The sequence below is a fragment of the Mustela putorius genome, unplaced genomic scaffold (genome assembly GCF_011764305.1).
Source record: "Mustela putorius furo isolate JIRA1106 unplaced genomic scaffold, ASM1176430v1.1 tig00000083_pilon_pilon_pilon, whole genome shotgun sequence".
NCBI lineage: Eukaryota > Metazoa > Chordata > Mammalia > Carnivora > Mustelidae > Mustela > Mustela putorius.
Window position 1 is genome coordinate 10,268,043 of NW_025421273.1, and position 19,297 is coordinate 10,287,339.

Consider the following 19,297-nt stretch of genomic DNA (forward strand, 5'->3'; position numbering starts at 1 on the left):
ACAAGTTTGGGGTAGCCATCCTTCATTTGTTGTATTTTAAGAACCTTTGAGTTTAAATCACCAATGATTTTCTTTTCTTTTTTGCTTTTCAGAAAAATCAGCTATTTTTAATACAGTTCTTAGAAAGCCACTCAGCGTAGACCCATGACATCAATGGTTATACTTGTTGGTAATTTGGGGCTCTTCCATTTTCATTTCAGCTCTGATCACAAAGCTGAACTCTCTGTTCTGGCTGCCCTTTCGCTCTTTGTGATTTTCGTGCTAGTTCAGAGGAGGTGCTCCCTGACGTCAAAAGTAGCCATGGCACTTGGCCTGCTGGGCGTCTATTGCTACCGGGCAGCCATTGGAAATGTCCTGTTCCCATGGCAACGAGACAGCAAAGACATTTCAAAGTAAGTGCACTGGCAAATCAATGTCATGTTTTATGTAGTAAAGCCAGCCATGAAGTCTTGAGAACTTTGGAGTGGTTCCTGTGAAGTGTGATCTCAGCAGCTACTAGACCTGACAAGAAGAACCTCAGCGAACAGGTTCTTCTAGCCTCTTTGCTTTGGTAGGAGGGAGACAAGTAATGCACTAAGGTCACTGAGCTTTCCTTTTTAAAAAAGGGATTCTCTTAAAATAGGGAGTTTAAAGGATTTACTTTTGCTCAGTTAAAGACATAGTAACAGGAATTACAAAGAATGGATGCTTGCTAGCAGCTGGGAAACAAAGCACACCAGAAAAATCAGTTTTCTCATAATTTACAGTGAACTCCAGGGGTGGGGAGTGTTCCCCCCATTCTGAGTCATGAAGGCCATTTTTTGTCACAAAGTGGCAGCTTTTCTTTCTTTAATGGTGATTGTGGGATAGAGTGAGCAGAACCACCCTGGAGGCTGTTTGCACAATGTTTTAAGAGCCTTGAGTGTGTCCAGCCTCTGACCGGGGCACCATCTTACGGAATGTACCTCAGGAATCCAACCAGAGAGGAGGCCTGAAACCAGGACACAGGCAGGCTCTCTGGAAACTGGAAATAGGTGCATGTAGTATAGAACAAGGTAATTGGCCACCAGCAGTGGGATGAGCCTCTAAATGCACTTTGTGCTGACTAGTGTGTTTTCATAAAAGATGTGAAGATGTGGGTCAACTGCATCTATGAAACTGTGGTATGACCCCAGCTTGTGAAGTAGGTGCATATTGTTTTATGTTCATATGAAAGGCTAAAATAGGTAATTGGTTTTAAGTATATTTAGGACATTGGAATATTTTAGACATGTATATTTTGGACAAGTATATTTTGGACATGGAATCATAGGTGGCTTGTTGTCTTCCTTTTCATGCATTTTTTTTTTTATTGCTTTTCTAATCAGAGAAAGAAAAGCAAATGTCATCTCTGAAAAGGTCAAGGTGTTAGCTGAAGGCTGTGACCAGGCTGTGTGGGTGTCCAGGAGCCATGGGGCACATCTGGAAGCCAGACCCACCAATGGTAGAGGCAGTTGAGGTGACAGCAGGATGGCAAGCCTTCTCCTGAGGCAGTTAAGTCAGGTAGGGGGAGGTAGGGGGAGACATCTCAATGACTGTCCACTTCGGAGTCCTGACTCTGAGCAGATGCCAAGGCTGGGCGTCACGTTTGATGGTGTTCAAGTGTGAAACATGAATAAATTCCTCATTTCCTCTCAGATCAATGCACCTAATTTCATCATCACTCATCTCAAGACTTGGACCACTTGCCGTTTGTGGATGCCACAGTGTACACCTTATTGGTGTCTAGAGCATAGGCCACCGAAGCCTTTCATTAACTTGCACTGCTTGGCTCGCATTCTTCCTGGAAAATGCTTCCTTCCCCACCCCCATCTACCCTGGTTCTAGATCCCTCTCCCTTCTAGGTCTACTCCAGTACTAAAGCCATCTCAAGTCTAGCTCCCTCTGCTTCCAGCTCTACCCACATTCTAGAGCTGTCCAGGTTCTAGATGGCCCTAACTGCTGCTTCTCACTGTGTAGTCTGTAGCTGTCCGTCAGTAATAAAAATCTTCCTTTACTTCTGACTTTCTTCACCACTCTGAAGCCCAGGCTTGGCTGGAGTGGAAGGTCAGATTGCCATGATCCTAGACGTGTGGGAATGGCATTGGATGGTTTAGGGCAAGGAGGTGGACCCCTTGAAGGCATTTGCTGGTGCTCTCATTTCATGTTCACCACAAATACTGCCCTGGCATTCCTCCGCCCTGATGACTTAGGGCCTTGGCTGATTACTCCTTTAACTCTTGTGGGTCAGTCATCAGCGTTCTGTTTAGCACATGCCTTGGTGACAGGGTTGCACCTGACCCCAGCTTCTAGGCCAGAGTATGACCCCCTGGGCAAGTGTCTGCACATGGGAGGAGGCATGCAGCAGACAGTGGTCTGAGTGTTTGGAGTAAACTACACTTTAAGAAAAGGGATTTTTGTAAGTGCATAAACCTCCCTAAGAAAATCTAAGATAGGAAGATTTAGTTTTTCCAAACAAATACATTATTATGGTAATGATTTCATTTAAAATTTTATTTACTTAGCATTACTTTAAGTGATCAGCTTTTCTTATATATAGAAAATATTTGATTTATGAAATTTATTTAAAATATGGGTTAGAGATACCTATGTTTTATAAGGTGAAATTTTTTGATAGAGCATCATAAATTATATCCTTTACAAATAATTGGAAATGAAGTGCTAAATTCTCTTTTTTTAAAGATTTTATTTATTAATTCGAAAGAGAGAGAGATAGGGAGAGAGGACACAGGCAGGGGGAGGGGCAGAGACAGAGGGAGGGGGCAGACCCCCTGCTGAGCAAAGAGCCCGGTATAGGGCTTGACTCCAGGACCCTGGGATCATGATCTGAGCCAAAGGCAGATGCTTCACCAACTGAGCCCCTTAGGCACCCCTCAAATACTTCTTAATAATCCTTAATACTTGTGTGCCACACGCTTTTCCTGTGTTCTCTTGCTTAATTCCCAGGACAGCTTATGAAGTATATGTACCATTTCTCTTCATTTTAGGAATGATGAAGTGAGCTTCAGAAGCCTTAACTAACTTGCCCCAGCAACAGAGCCAGGAAGCGGCAGAGCCCAGAATTAACGTGGCCCTGTCCTTCTCCAGGCCCCACAGTGTGCACTACACTGTTTTGTGTGTATGAGTGCTTGGTTGTAAACATGCCCAAATGTATCTTAACATTATGAATTTAGGGACATTTCTGACAGAGCTTGACCTTGTCCTGTTGCAGTGGTCTTTCCGATTCACCGTGAAGCAGGTGGATGGTTTTTCCGGCAGGTGATGGCTCTCATCCTGCACCAGGCCATGCTCGGGCCAAATGAGCGCAGTTTCCCAGAATCCAATTCCATTGGATAAGTGCACAGAGAGAACAGGCCTGCCAGCCTCTGGGCGAGGGTGTCCTGGGGGGCTGATATGCAGAAGCAGACACCTGCCCCTTCCACAGAGTTACCCACGTGGGCGGGAGCTGTGGCTTGTTTAGTCAGCTAAGTAGACACACGGTTTTCATGGGAAGAATATATATGAGTTTTTCAAGCTGGTGCTAACAAACCAAACTTGTTTTGCTTTTTTTTTTTTAGGGGTGTTATTGAAGCTCGTTTTGTTCATGTCTTTGTCCTTGGCATTCTGTTCACGGGCACCAAAGACTTGCTTAAATCTCAAGTCATTGCTGCAGACTTCACAATCAAGACTGTGGGTTTATGGGAAATATATAGTGGATTAGTTCTTCTGGCCGCTTTGCTTTTCAGGCCACATAATCTGCCAGTCTTAGTGTTGAGCCTCTTGATTCAGACACTAATGACTAAATTCATCTGGAAGCCTCTGAGGCATGATGCAGCTGAGATCACTATAATGCATTATTGGTTCGGTCAAGCATTCTTCTATTTCCAGGTAGGTTTTCACTATTATTGTGGAAAGTCTGTTAACTTTTTGTATGTCACTTATCTTTTTTCTTTGAGAAAAGCTTACCATAGTTTGGGACGTTGAAAAGGTTGTTTGGTGAAGGAACTGTCAATGTGGTGTGGGGAATGATGCTTAAATCCTGTGTGCATTTTATAGGATAAAATATGCTTAGTTATTTAAGATGGACACCCTCGGTATGGATCCAGGAGTGCTTAAGACAGCATGTGGTTGTGTACTGGTCTGTTTACCATGACCCGTTCGGGACACACATCACAGTTCCATTGCTTTCCCTCATGAGGCAATGACTGAACTCTCTGCCCTTCCCCCTGGCCATCAGTGCTGGATGCTGTTGGGTGTCCTCACTCAGTTGTCAGTCCTGTGGAGCCCCGTGGTCATCATGTCTTCTCCCCAGTGTTAAAGGGCCCACCAGAGGAAAGTCTAAGCCACCTCCAGGATGGACCTTAGTATTCGCTTATATGCTTGGAGTGGCACCTGGACAAGTGGACAAAGGGACCAGCTCCTAGTCTTGGAGGGACTCATTTCCAACCCAGCCTTCCTGCATCTCTGCCCTGGTTCAGAGGGCCCCACCCTCCATCTAGTGGCTGCTTCTGGTACCCTCGAGGGTAGGCACAGCTCCCCACACTCCCCGACTTCACACCCTCTGGTGGAGGAACTGTGTGGAAGGCCCTGAGCACTCTGTTGTGTTTTGCCATCTTGAAAGTGAGGTTCTGCACTGTCTCTGCGCACCCTCTTCATTCAGTCCTTAGGAGCACGTGTGGTGTGTTTGTCCCAACAGGTGGGCCTGGGGCTTCTTCCATGCTTTGCTGGTACTCCTGGTGTCACCCACAGAGCACCTCCCTCACTGTTCTCTGTCTGTTCCCGGAAGCCCAAAGGGGGTGAGGGGGAAGTTCTAGAAATCCGTAAGTCCTAGAGAATGTGACCTGACCCTCAGACCCTCCTTACCATCCATCTTTCCTAGAGGACCCCTATACTCTGTCCAGCCCTGCACATGGGTAGCTGTAGCCCCTAACACTGGTGTCTGGCACCAGTGAAGAAGAAGAAGCCAGGCGGCCTCTGGCAGGCACCTGCTGTGCCCTAGTGTCATCTATAAAATGGGCCACTCAACAGCTTATCTCCTCCTTGGCTGCTGTGAGGACCAAGTAGTGACAAACAGGAGGTAGGTATCCTGCGTAGTTGCTCTCTGCTTGCCGATGTTCCTCAGGACCTGTAGAGGAGGCCTGACTGGGGTCTGTAGGACCTAGAAAGTAATCGGACCTCCCTGGAGTCGCTGCCCATCCCAGGAAGTGTTGGTGACCGAAGACCACACTGACGACCAGCATGCAGCGCCTGGAGAAGTGCTGGTCAATTCCACCCCGTGCAGGCTGGCCTCCGCTGAGGCACACAGTGGTTCAGCTGTGTGTGTCTCCGTGGTGTCCAGTAGCCCCATCTCAGACACCACAAGCTTTTCTTACCAATCAGAAGAAATGTAAAAGGTTACCAGCCTTGTGGATGTGAGGGAGTGCAGTTTGCCCAGGAATTCCAACTCAGAAGGGGAGGAGGATGAAGGAGGGCTATTGTAAATACTGGCACAAGTCGCAGAGGAGAGAGACCGGGTCTGGAGTCAGCCTCTGGGGGAGATCTGCTTGGCCTTGTCAGCGGCTCTTTCACGCTTAGCCATTCACTGTAGCTGATGTGTTGCTGTAGAAGGACTTCAGGCTTTGCTAAGCTTTCCAGAAGTTTCTAGACGGCCTGTCCATCTCACAGTCCTCTCTTTGAAAGTCACACACAGGCCTCATCCTGGTGGTCGCCTCCATCCAGGAGTTCTGTGTCTCTGATCACAAGTGCCTTGGTGGGGAATGGGAATGCCATCACCATGGAAAATCGCCAAGCCCCCTCCCTTATCCAGTTCCTGGGAACTGTGCTGGACAGCAAGCATGTCCAGTGAGCACAGAACGCTCCTGCCCCAGAGGTGCGTGGATAGCCAGGGCTCCATGTAGGAGTGGCAACTGGTCACATGGTAGACCCTGTGGGCACAGATGGCGAGATTCTGGTGGTTTCCCTCTTAGCTCAGAAGAAGAAGGTGTCTGCTGGTTAGGCCCTCTGGCCTGTGCCAAGGCTTTGGTGTCAGGAAGAGTGATGGAGCCACTGTCATGCCCCCAGTGAGGAGACCACCTCACGTTCAGTATCCTCCTCGTTGGCCACATTCCATGGGGAGTGACGATAACGGCACCATGGTGCTGGTGCTTGGCAGTGGAACTCATGTGTCCAAGAGCCCCGGTGCCCCTGCAGCAGCACTGTGGTCTGTGCTGGGGGTCTGTCAGCATGCAGAATGAGCATAGACCCTGGTGCATCAGGCAGTGACCAATAGCAAGGCGGACCTCCCTAGTCTCAACGCTCCCCCTTGCCCTTCCCTCGTGGTCAGGTTTCCTAGGAGACCTACAGGCTTGCTTGTAGGTCTCAGCGCTTGCTTGTCTCAGCGCGGGGACTCCTGATAGCACAGGGGTTGGGAGTGTGGTACCCAGCTAGCCTCCTCTGGCATGTTCTGCCTGTTTCCCACCAGTTCCCTGAGAGTCACAATGGCACCACATCAGAACAGTTGAGGATTAAATGAGTTAAGGCAAGTAAAGCCTCAGAGCAGGCAATCTGGACCATAATGGTCTGTGGCCAATTCTCTTTCCACGACTGAGGCAGCTTTGGTGGGACCTCCATCGGCTTTCCAGTGCTGGAGCCACGAGTCTGTCGTCATCACGCCTCCCCTTGCTGCAGCACTTGGGGTTCTTGCTCTTCCCTCCTCTCAGCAGCTCTGGGAGTTCCTCAGTCTACAGTGAGGGGCTTCTAGGTAGGAATTAGGTCATCAGGAGAGAGCCTCGGCAGCCAGGGGCAAAGTGGATGAAGGGGAAGCTGCACAGTGGAGCTTGCTGTCAGGGAAGGGGCCTGCTGTAAGAGGGGTGTGAGGACAGGAGTGAATGCCTGTCTTTGAGATATTTCGGAGATCTGCCAGCATGACCCGGTGGCCACCTGAAGTGACACGGCAAAGGAGGCGGCAGTGGAGTTCCACTGTCACATTTGTGAAGCCAAAAACCCCCGCTGGAGTTGTGTCCTGGGTCATTGAGAAGTGGTTCCAGGAGGGGACTTGGATGGACCAAGGCAGACAATGTCAGATTTAAAAATGTCCTGAATAGTTGAGGAAAGGACACCAGCAGTGATAAAGACTGCATGTGGAGAGAAGAGCTGAATCTTGGGAGAGGTTTCCCTTGGATGCAAACCCCACCTTCCTGGGCAGGGTGAGCTGTACATCCCCCACCCCACTACCCCACCCCTAACCCAGGGCTGGGCTGTGACTCAGCAAGGTCTCGGGTCTCACACGTCAGCTAGACACCTAGTGGCCAAGCCCTCCCAGTGACTAGCATGCCCTGTCCTGCCTACCAGCCGTGTCTACCTGTTGCAGAGGCCATATGGCAACACCGCCCTCAGCCTCTCCTTGGCCACTTTGCCCCCCAGAGCCAGCCAGGTACAGCCCTCAGACAGGTCCTTACGCAGGGAGGTCAGCGTGTCTATCTCAGGTAGATAGAGCTGAAAAGAGTTTGGAATTTGCCATAGTGCATCAGCAGACTTACATTTTTTGAGTTTCTTAAAGGTAGAATACATTTCACTTGCTCCTCCTGACCTGGAGCGAGGTAGGACAGGAGAGGGCAGAGGCTGGGGCTCCTGTGTGTCCATATCGCCATGACCGCACGAAGCTTTTTGTGGTTGCTGGTGGCCGTGTCAGTGCTGTTTCTCCTTGTGTTCCAGGGAAACTCCAACAACATAGCCACAGTGGACGTCTCAGCAGGCTTCGTGGGCCTGGACACCTACATGGAGGTCCCAGCTGCGTTCCTGACCGCATTTGCCACGTTCGCAGGGCCTGTGCTATGGGCCAGCCACTTAGTGAGCTTCCTGAGCTCAGAAACCCGCAGGTGAAGTTCCTCCTTTGTCTTTCAGCACAAAATCTGATGGCAGGTTGACAGTTTGAAGAGAGAACTTTATTCCACATACGGGGTTCTCAACCCCAAGGGCCTAATGGCCTTCATCAGTTTTCTCTCCACAGCATGTGGGTCAGAGGCTAGTGCAAGAGCAGGTCTGTGGCCACCCTGTGTCAGGATGGCTGGGAGGCTATGGGAGTATCCAGCTTCAGCTGCTCTCTTCCAGGTCACACCAGCATGTGATTTCCTGGGGCACAGGAAGGAAAATCCCTTCTCGGCTTCTCTGCTTGCTGGTGGCCTGGTTGAGTGGTGTGGGCAGGGAGGGGTCTTCCATTTGGGGCATGAAGATAAAATATGCTCGTTCTCACCTCCAGGGGCCCTGCTGCAAAGAGGAGCCTGCACAGGCCTGAAGGGCTTCTCACTCGGTGGCCATGCCCTGTCCTGTCCCAAGAGGCCCCCTCAGGCTCCACATGGTACCGCAGACCGATGGGACAGCCCACCCCACCCTCCTGCCCATCATGCTCCTTGGTGCTTTATTATTTGTTTATGCATTGGCCCTCCCAGAAGGGGGTTTCCTAAGGCGGGGACTTGGTGGTGTTTGGGCACCATGATAACTTCAGTGCCTGGGTCCATCCTGGCAGAGTGTGGCCTGAGTGGTATGTGGGCTGTTTCTGCACTTTCCTTTGTAAAATGGGGAGATGGTATTGCCTCCGGGGTTGTGGGGCCTACACGAGGAGTCCCACGGGTGCTGCAGGTAGCATGAGCAGCCATGCCGTGTCTGTCTTCCCCAGTGCCCCCCTCCCAGAAGCCCCTGTGCATTTCTTTTCTTTTTTTTTTTTTTTTAAGATTTATTTATTTATTTATTTAACAGAGAGAGAGAGATCACAAGTAGGCATAGAGGCAGGCAGAGAGAGAGGAAGGGAAGCAGTCTCCCTGCCGAGCAGAGAGCCCGATATGGGACTCGATCCCAGGACCCTGAGATCATGACCTGAGCCGAAGGCAGTGGCCCAACCCACTAAGCTACCCAGGCGCCTGCCCCTGTGCATTTCTTAAGCTACACAGTCAACCCACAGGCATGCCCCACCACCACTGCACACCCAGATGCCAGCATCTTGCTCAGGAGCCGGGCCATCTTTGTGCTGAGTGGGCCGCAGGACATGTAGATCACAGCCAGTTAGGGAGACCCCAGGAGGACACTGTTCCTGCCTAATGTCCCACTGTCTCCTGTCTTCCCCAGGGGTATCACCTAGGGGAAGTGAAGGCTCCTGTTCCTATTACCCCTTTAACCCCCACTTCTCTGCCCCCTATTAAAAATGCAGCCCTTTTAAAAAATGCAGCCCTTGTTGTGGTGACTGTTAACCCCATGTTTGAAGCTCCAGGAACATGTTCAGGCCCCACCTCTCAGGATAGCACTTGGGGGTCCCCACATACTTCATGGGATTCCTCTCATTCTCGCCCCAGACTGGCTCCTGGGACCCAAACCATGGTGACCCTTGACTTCTGCCCTGAAGTTCCTGTCCACAAGCCACCATCTCTTGCCGTTGCCCAGTTACATATGGGGTGAAAGGGAGTGTAGGTGTGAGTAGGGTGACACTCTCAAGTCAAAGTTTAGAGCAAGAAAGCTAGTAACAGCTTCAGCTGTGGAGAGCAGGCTTCCTGTTCTAGAGACCTTCTAGCCTCCCCTCTAAATTGCCACAGTTTTTCCAAACGTGGGACTCTGTTTCCTCCAGCTGGTTTTCCTGAGGACAAGGAAGATGCCTACAAGCCACCGTGTCTTCCTCGTATACACACTTTGGGATCATCCATAATAGAGTCCTCTTAGAGGCACTGCGGGGCTGGTGGTCAGCACTTGCAAGCCAAGGTGCTGCTGGCCGAGCAGAGGGGTGTTCAGGCTTTCATTCTGTCTTTGAACCCACAGAGCCATTGGTTCTCTCCCTAGCAGGCTCCTTGATGTCTCTGTGCCTAGGATTAGGTCAGGTTGGGAGGCCTCAATCCTTGTCAGTACCATCATGTGTGGGGGACATAGGGGGCCACGAGTTGGCCTAGGAGAACTTATCTGCCACAGTGCATGTGGCTCCGGAGGAGGGCCAGACAGTGAGAGTCTGGTCTTCTATGAAGGACAGCTTCCTTGGCGCTGAAATCACAGTTTGACTTTCTTGCATTTTCATCTGTTTATACTGGGGAGACAAAAAGACAAAGCATTTTTTATAAGTAAGCTGAAAGCATTTTAATTGGCCTAGGAGTATTATATGATATTTTCCCTAATTAAGGAATGTTTCTTTTATTTTAGTAAAGGGTTTTCCTTTTCCTTTTTTAAAAGCTTAAAACATCAAAATTTACCCATTGGTTTTGGGGTGGGAGTGATTCAAAGTCAAGAAAACTAGAGCCAGAGGGCACCTGGGTGGCTCAGTGGGTTAAGCCGCTGCCTTCGGCTCAGGTCATGATCTCAGGGTCCTGGGATCGAGTCCCGCATCGGGCTCTCTGCTCAGCAAGGAGCCTGCTTCCTCCTCTCTCTCTCTCTGCCTGCCTCTCTGCCTACTTGTGATCTCTCTCTGTCAAATAAATAAATAAAATCTTTAAAAAAAAAAAAAAAGATTCTCTTTAAAAAAAAAAAAAGAAAACTAGAGCCAGATTAAAATGGTAGGAAAAAAATATTTCTCATGGCTCAAAAATTGGGTCTTGGGTGGTCCGTGATGCTTGGCTTCAGGAACTGGCTTCTGGTCTGGAGCCTGGTGGACAGCCGTGATGAGCCAGGCTGCAAGGCCTTCACCTATTACCCTTAGGTGCACATGGTTCTTTGCTGAAATTCTGTGAATGGTGACCCTACTGGGTGTTGCTATGGCAGGAAGAAGGCAGAGTCTTCTGAATAAGTCAGTGTTTGCTTTGTGTGACATTGAAATGCCAGGAGGGGCAGGTTCCTGGGAGCCCCATCACCCTCACTGTCCGGTCAGTAGGCTCTTATCTGAGCACAGACTCCATGGCACTTCCCAGGAGAGGGTAGCAGGGCCATGAGCCGCAAGCTTCCTTCATGAAGCTTTTCCCAAGAGTTTCCCTCAGCAGGTGTTGGTGCAGTGGCCCTCGAAGGAGTTAATGAAGTAATGCCACAGGGCCCAGCTCCCTTGAGATCTCTGCCTAAGGGACTGGATCTTGAGTAGGACCCAAGGTGCAGGCGCAAGGGTTCCCCCGAGGAGTTCATGGTCTGGCAGCAGTAGCAGAAAGATGAGTCAGTCATCTCCTGAGCATGTCATAGAGATGAGGTCAGAATGGCTGAGCCCCTGAGTCTGCTGGTTTTGGTCAGGAGGGCCTCCCAAAGAAGAGCATATGGGTAAAAGTAATCACAACCAATCAAGGGAGGGAGGAGGAGTACATGCACAGGGATGAGGCCACAGGATGGTGGCAAGTAGAAGCAAACAGACTGTCCCCTGCCAGGGGTCGAGGCAACAGCTAGAGAACCCAACAGGAAGAAAGGATTGGCACCAAGGCCCAAGATGGGGAGCCCGTCAGGTTTGGTGAGGGCACAGCGGAGGGCAAGAGCTGTGAGCGTGAGGGGCCAGGCATCCTTTGGCCCGAGTGGCTGTTGGCATCTTTTGTCAGACATTGAGCCTGCCGAGGTGATCTGAGTGGCACAGGTAGTGGCGCTGAGTCGCTAGGCCTAGGAACTCCTTTGCAGAGCACATACGTGCACACACATAAAGGCACACTTGTACACACTCGCTTCTCCGCCTCAAGGTCTTTGCTCCCCCTACACAGAACTCCTCATTGTTCACCCTTCGTGCCCAGACCCTTCCCAGTGTGATCATGGTGCCCCCCCGAGGTCCCCTAGAGCATAAAGACCATCTGCTCCCCACCTGGGACTCCAGTAATCCCACATCCCTATCCCTGTGCATGGCCGTGGTGATGAGAGTCCTACACAGTGAGAGTGGCTGTGTGTGTAATGGGGGTCATATTTCAGGAAGGGGAGGGCAGTGGTGATGTGCGGCATTTACCAGCCCCAGAAAGGCCACCTGTAGTCATCGTGGTGTTTGCGGGAGATGTCAGACCTGGAACTGGGCTTTAACAAGAGCCTGGAAATCCTGGCCTCTGAGGATCTGTGAGGTGTTGTGAGTGTGTGATGGAACTCTCATTTTAGAAGAAGCAGTCTCAGGAAGTTGCCTTCAAGAATACATTAGATTTCTGTAATGATTGTGTGATGGTTTGACAAGAAAGGGAGGACAGACGTATGCTTTGAGGGTGTGCACATGTTTGAGAATGCTCTTCTTTGCTCTTAATTTGCTTAGCATGCCCTCTCAGGCCAGTGTCCCCAGACCAGACCCACCAGATGCCTCACTGAGCAGCACAAAGCAGAGCTCAAAACATGTTTCTCATCCTGTGTGATTTTCATTTCATCATGTTTCATAGCGTTTGTGATGTATTTTACAGTAGTACATGCACACAATTCTTAAACATAACTATTGCAAAATTGGGGGATACACTTTTCACAAATATTTTGCAGGTTGAGTCACTAGAAAGTGACAAGGCCACCACCTGCAGCTGTTGTTCCCTTGGATGGGCCCACCAGACTGACCAGATTGGGCAGGGGGTATACCAGGAATAAGAGTTACCACGGCCATTTTCACAATAAAAATACTGATTACGTATGTGTTCATACCTTATGTGATGCAAAAAAGCCATATACTAATACACATTCCCTTTGTATTAACAGTGGTTCTGCACTGAGTCACGCTTGCTTCTGCTACGCACTGACCTGTTCTTTTCCAGTCTCCGCATATATCATTTTGGTGACATCCCTGCGTCACCATTTGTTTATATGGAGTGTGTTTTCTCCAAAACTTCTTTATGAGGGAATGCACGTCCTCATCACAGCTGCCATCTGTGTGTTCTTCACGGCCATGGATCAAACCAACACAAAGTCTTAGCCACTGCAAAAACAATATGTTTTTAAAGTCTACTATTCACTTCATGCATTTGGGTAATGAAATAAAGATCTGCCTAAACACAAGAACGTTCTAAAGAAAATTGTGAATTCTACAAAGTTGTTGAATAGTTTCAGTTTCTTTCTCTGATGTACTTGAATATAGATTAAATAACGGTTTAAAGGGTCACTTTTAAAATCATTTAGTTGGAATATGAATCATATTCCCCTGTTGACAATCACTCCATAAAGTTCTGAACTTTTAATTTCCTCTCAATAAGTTAAGATTTCACTCAAATGTGTGTGTTTTAATTGGTGAATAAAAAGGTCTCGGGTTTATTATGGTGTTTGTGGACTTCCAAGAGCCTGGGAACTCTGGGAGGAGGCTTACCTGCTGCCGGGGTTTATTCACAGAGCCCAGACCCCTTAATAACTCTAGAAACCACTGGAGGTCTCAAGGAGCATTAGTGTGTGTTACATCTTTCAACATTAAGACATTTCAAAACCTATTCATTGAAAGTATAAAGATACAAACTCATTCCATCTTAACATAGAATATTTTTAAGGAAAATAACTTTTCCAAGCCAAGAATATCTACTGTGGAGAGTGGTGGTGTTTTACCTTTTTGCACATCTCTTTAGTGTCTTAGTTGAAGATTAAGTTATTCCGTTAGACTGGGTTAGAGTTTGCATTCTGTCTGTGGTCATGTGTGTGTTTGATTGAAGTAGTCACACAGATACATAGTTGGGAAAGAGAGGAATGTCTTTTTTTATTTAAATTTAATTAACAGTATATTATTAGTTTCAGAGGTAGAGCTCAGTGACTCATCAGTGGAATATAATACCCAATGCTCATTACATCACATGCCCTCCTTAATGCCCATCACCCAGTTACCCCATTACTCTCCCACCTCCCCTCCAGCAGCCCTCAGTTTGTTTCCTATGATTAAGAGTCTCTTATGGTTTGTCTACCTCCCTGATGAAAGGGAGGAATATTTTTAAATCCTTTTTGTAGTCACTGTAGATGTTCTTTTTGACACTACTCTAAAACTTGACAGACACTGGTTCCTTAATGGTTAATTGGAGGAAAAGCAAGTGCCGGCAAAACAGGTAAAGCCCCATTGAGGTCTGCACCTGAGGTAACAGGACTGCCTGGTTGACAGGTTCTCTGTCCGTGTTAACATGCCATTGCAGGGAGCTGGGTGAACCGTACATGGATCTTTCTGTATGATTTTTTCTTATGAGATTTAAACTACTTGAAAATAAAAGTTATTTTAAAAAGGAAAATAATAGTTGCAGTGTGGACTCTGAAACTGTGTCAGTGTACTTTGTGTTCTGCTCTATTAAAGTTCACTGTCTGTGTTGCTTCCTGAGTGGGTCTGTTGCCCCGATAGGATTCTGTAGGATCATGTGGAAACAACACCTGTGTAGACGTTGACACCATACAGTATTCACGCCAGAAATCAGTCATTATTGCCAGCAGTCTCCTCAGAAAAGTCTTCCAGCGTTGGACACTCACAGAGGCAGATGCAAGTTTTCCAAAACTCTCTAGCTTACAGCTTTAACTTACACAATGATTTGATATTTGTATGCAAAATGGTCACCATGACCAATCTAGTTAACACCTCTCACCACAGAGTTACCATTTTTTCTTGTGATAAGGACTTTTAAGACCTACTTTCTTTCAGATATATAGTACAGCATCTTGAACAATCACCACCATGCTGCAAGTTATATTCCCAGGACTTTGTTTCTAACTGGAAGTTTATATCTTTTGACCCCCATCACCCATTTCACCCACTCTCCACCCTGCCTCTGATGACCACCAGTCAGTTTTCTGTATCAACGAGCTTAGTTTTTTGTTGTTTAGATTCCACATATATGTGAGATCATACAGTATTTGTCTTTCTCTGTCTGACTTACTTCACTTAGCAGAATCCCCTCAGGATCCATCTGTGTTGTCACAATTGGCAAGATTTTCTTCTTTTTCGTGTCTGAGTGAGTGTGTGTGTGTGTGTGTGTGTGTGTGTATCTATGTCGTGTTTTCTTTATCCATTCATCCGTCAGTGGACACTGAGCTTGTCTTCACATCTTGGCTATTATAAATAATGCTGCTATGAATGCAGAGATGCAGACATCTTTTTGAGTTACTGTTTTTGTTTCCTCAGGTAAATACCCGGAAGTGCAATTACTGTATCAGATGGCGGTTCTATTTTTAACTTTCTAAGGAACCTCCATATCATCTCCACAGTGGCTACACCGATTTACATTCCCACCAACAGTGCACAAGTGTTACCTTTCTCCACATCCTCAACACCATTATTTCTTGTCATTTTGATGGGAGAGTGTTTCTTAATGTACAGATATCTAGTATTTACAAATATTTAAGATTTTTTATCACTTTCTAAAATTGTTTTTTCTAGTTATAGGACATCTCCAACTTAATGATCCATTCTGAAAATCCGTTGTTTCATGCTAAAACACTAACTGGGGATCTATTTTCCATTATTTTAAATAGAAAACCATGAGACTACAATTCATGTCATAACAAAGGACCCAGCCAGTTCCCTAAAGTAAAGCTACACATAGCAAAACGTCTACATGTAAGTACCACGCTATCACGTTAGGGAGTAAAATGCTTAAAACTCGTTCCTGGCCACCGAATAGTTAATATGGTTATTAATTGGTGTCTTTTTCCCTAGCTTTTTAAAATAGAAACAGGGGTGCCTTGGTGGCTCAGTGGGTTAAAGCCTCTGCCTTCGGCTCAGGTCATGAACCCAGGGTCCTGGGATTAAGCCCAGCATCAGGCTCTCTGCTCAGAGGGGAGCCTGCTTCCCTTCCTCTCTCTGCCTGCCTCTCTGCCTACTTGTGATCTATCTGTCAAATAAATAAATAAATAAAATCTTAAAAAAAAAAAGAAGAAGAAGAAGAAGAAGGACAGTCCCTGGGACCAAGGATAATCCTATAAAATAAAATAAAATAAAATAGAAACTTAAAATCATTTTAAGTCATTTTTCCTCTCCAATATAAGCATTTAAAGCTATAAATTTACCTTTTTTATTTTCACTATATTTATAAATTTTCATATGCTGCATTTTTTATTATCATTCAGTTTGAAATATTTCCTGCTTCACTTTTATGGCCTAGCAATTGGCTTGTCTTGATGAACAGTCCATGTGCAATGGTCAAAAAAAAGGATTCAGCAATTGTTTGATATGATGTCCTATAGCTATTAGGCCAAAGTACTTGTCAACTAGACCTTCTACATTCTTACTGGTTCGTTTTCTACTTATTCTTTCAATTGCCAAGAAGATAGCTAAAATTTCCAACTATAATTGTGAATTTATGTGTTTCTCTTCTAAATCTGTTAGTTTTTGCTTCATGTATTTTGCATTTCTATACACTAACAATAAGTAGCAAAAAGCTAAATTAAGAAAACAAATCTGATTCCAATCGCACCAAAATAAAATGAAATACCTACAAGTAAATTTAACTAGGGAGGTGAAAAACCACTATTCTAAGAACTATAAGACATTGATAAAGACAACACAAACAAATGGAAAGCTATACTATGCTCATGAATGAAAGTAATATTGTTAAAAATGTCCATATTCCACTCCCCCCGCAATTCTACAGATTTAGTGCAATTCCTAACAACATACCAATTGTGTTTTTCACAAAACTAGAACAAATATTCCTCAGATTTGTATAGGACCAGAAAAGACCTTGACTTGAATAGCCAAAGCATTTCTTTTGTCTTTGAGAGAGCTGCTTTATTAATACAAAACATACAAGCTACTAAGTGCTAAGAAATTTAAATATGTAAGGCATAGCAAACAGGTGGCAATTCAACATCCAAGGTCCACAGAATGCTTGGAAGACTGCAACAGATTAGACTCCCAGGGTGGAGAGGACATCAGAGGTAAAGGGGGCCCCAGTTTTAACAGCTTTTCAAGTTCCCTCTCCTCATCAAGGATCATGAGAGGCACTCCAATCAAGGGTAGGTGTGCAATCTGGTGCTCTTCAGGCAGGTCAAAACTCTCAAAATCTAAAGGATTGAAGGGAAATAATTTTTCTATTTCTGGAAAGGTGTCATCCTAGGCAAGAATGGAGCTTTTTGCTTTGACAGTCTTCTCAGTCACCTTTTAGGCAGAAAAGGTTGGCCGCTTCTGACTGTGAGGCCCATTAGTCTTTACTGAATTTTCTGTGGCTCTGTTGACAGTTCCCAAAGACTTTGTGTCAACTCTAGCTAAGGCTGCTTGAGCATCAAACATTTTGCCTACACCTGGTACTGAAACGTGAGATCTCCCATCTAAAGCTTTGGCTGGAGTCCTAGACCCTGGCTTCAGCCTGTCCTTGGGAGCCACAGGTGCCTGGTTCTCCACCTTCCTTATTAACAAGGATCAGAGTAGCCATTCTGGACTGGGTTGGGATTGACAGCCAAACTCATCCAAGACTTGGCCTAACCAAAGCAATTTTAAGGGAGGGGTGTGGGAGGTTGGGTAAGCTTGGTGATTGGTATTAAGGAGGGCATGTATTGCATGGACCACTAGGTGTGATGCATAAACAATGAATCTTGGAACACTGAAAAATTAAAGTTAAAAAAAAAAAGCTGGAGGTATCTCAATCCCAGATTTCCAGATATATTGTGAAGCTATAATTAAAAGAGTATGGTACTGGCACAGAAATAGGCCTGTAGACCAATGGAATAGGATAGGCCAGAAACAATTCAAGGTGTGGTTTTTTTTTTTTTTTTAAGATTTATTTATTTAGGGTGCCTGGGTGGCTCAGTGGGTTAAGCCGCTGCCTTTGGCTCAGGTCAGGATCTCAGGATCCTGGGATCAAGTCCCGCATCGTGCTCTCTGCTCAGCGGGGAGTCTGCTTCCTCCTCTGTCTCTCTGCCTGCCTCTCTGCCTACTTGTGATCTCTCTCTGTCAAATAAATAAATAAAATCTTCAAAAAAAAAAAAGATTTATTTATTTATTTGACAGCGATCACAAGTAGGCAGAGAGGCAGGCAGAGAGAAAGGAGGAAGCAGGCTCCCTGCCGAGCAGAGAGCCCGATGTGGGGCTCGGTCCTGGGACCCTGGGATCCTGACCTGAGCCAAAGGCAGAGGCTTTAACCCACTGAGCCACCCAGGCACCCCAAATTCAAGTTTATATGGTCAATTAATCTATCACAAAGGAGGCAAGAATATACAACGGTAAAAAGACATCTGTTGTCTCTTCAATAGATGGTGTTGGGAAAACCAGTGACATACAGAAGAATGAAGCAGGACCTCTTCCTTACACAATACACAAAAATAAACCCAAAATGGATTAAAAACCTAAATGTGAGACCTAAAACCATAAAACTCCCAGAGAAGAACATAGGCAGTAATTTCTTTACCAGCAGTAGCATAATTTCTGTGGCTGTCTTCTCAGGCAAAAATAAAATAAAATAAAAAATAAACTATGAAGACTGTACCAAACTAAAAAGCTTTTGTACAGTGAAGGAAACCAACAACAAACAAAAAGGCAAGCTACTGAATGGGAGAAGATATTTGTAAATGATATATCTGCTAAGGGATTAGTATCCAAAATATATATAAAGTACTCCTACAACGCAATACCAAAAAAAGATTCTATTTTATTATTTTTTAAAGATTTGTTATTTGGGGAGCGCCTGGGTGGCTCAGTGGGTTAAAGCCTCTGCCTTTAGCCCAAGACATGATCTGAGGGTCCTGGGATCGAGACCCGCAATGGGCGGGTTCAGCAGAGAGCCTGCTTCCTCCTCTCTCTTTGCTTGCTTCTCTGCGTACTTGTGATCTCCATCTGTCAAATAAATAAATAAAATCTTTAAAAAAAAAAAAAAGATTTGTAATTTGAAAGAGAGTTTGGGGGGTTGCAGGGGAGGTGGGAAGAGAGTTCAGATCCTGTCATGGCTCAATCTCACAACCCTGAGATAACAACCAGAACCAAAACCAAGAGTTGGACACCTAACCCACCGTGTCACACAAGTGCTCCCCCAAAAAAGAATTTTAAATGAGCAGACATTTTTGCAAAGCAGAAATATGGATGGCCAACAGATACATGAAAAGATGCTCAACATTGCTAATCACAGGGAAATGCAAATGAAAACCACAATAAGTCACCTTACACCAGTCGGAATGGTTAAAATAAAAAAGAAATAGAAAGTGCTGGTGAGGATGTGGAGAAAAGAGAACTCTCATGTACTATTGCTGGAATTAATAACTGAAGCAACCACTATGGAAAATATGGAGTTTCCTCAAAAAATTAAAAACAGAAATACCACACAATCCAGTAATTCCATTCCTGGGAATTTACCCAAAGAAACAAGAAACTAATCCAAAAAGTTATATGCATCCCTATGTTTATTGCAGCATTATTTGTAATAGCCAATACATGGAATCAACCTAAATGTCCATTGGTAGGTGAATGGATAAAGAAGATGTGGTATATATATGCATTAGAATATTACTCAGACATAAAAAAATGAAATTCTGTTTGTTATTGTTTTGTTTTTTA

The 19,297-nt window shown here is 46.0% G+C and overlaps 1 protein-coding gene and 1 pseudogene across 6 annotated transcripts in view; one reads left to right on the plus strand and one right to left on the minus strand.

The window, feature by feature from the left end:
• The window catches only part of PIGG (phosphatidylinositol glycan anchor biosynthesis class G), a 45,763-nt gene extending 32,905 nt beyond the window's left edge, over positions 1 to 12,858 (plus strand). Inside the window, exons 10-14 of one of the 6 annotated variants that reach the window (XM_045072446.1) lie at positions 201 to 392; positions 3,576 to 3,885; positions 7,690 to 7,853; positions 8,234 to 8,387; positions 12,562 to 12,858. In XM_045072446.1, the coding sequence (XP_044928381.1) occupies positions 201 to 392; positions 3,576 to 3,885; positions 7,690 to 7,853; positions 8,234 to 8,387; positions 12,562 to 12,699 (958 nt within the window). In that variant the 3' untranslated portion in view covers positions 12,700 to 12,858. Of the gene's footprint in view, positions 1 to 200; positions 393 to 1,346; positions 1,656 to 3,575; positions 3,886 to 7,689; positions 7,854 to 8,233; positions 8,388 to 12,561 lie in introns of those variants that run through there. The other 5 variants (XM_004772364.3, XM_004772368.3, XM_004772365.3 and 2 more) reach the window with 5 other exon arrangements.
• Positions 12,859 to 16,618: 3,760 nt separating this feature from the next.
• On the minus strand, positions 16,619 to 17,186 carry LOC101684110 (annotated as a pseudogene).
• Between the last annotated feature and the right edge of the window lie 2,111 nt (positions 17,187 to 19,297).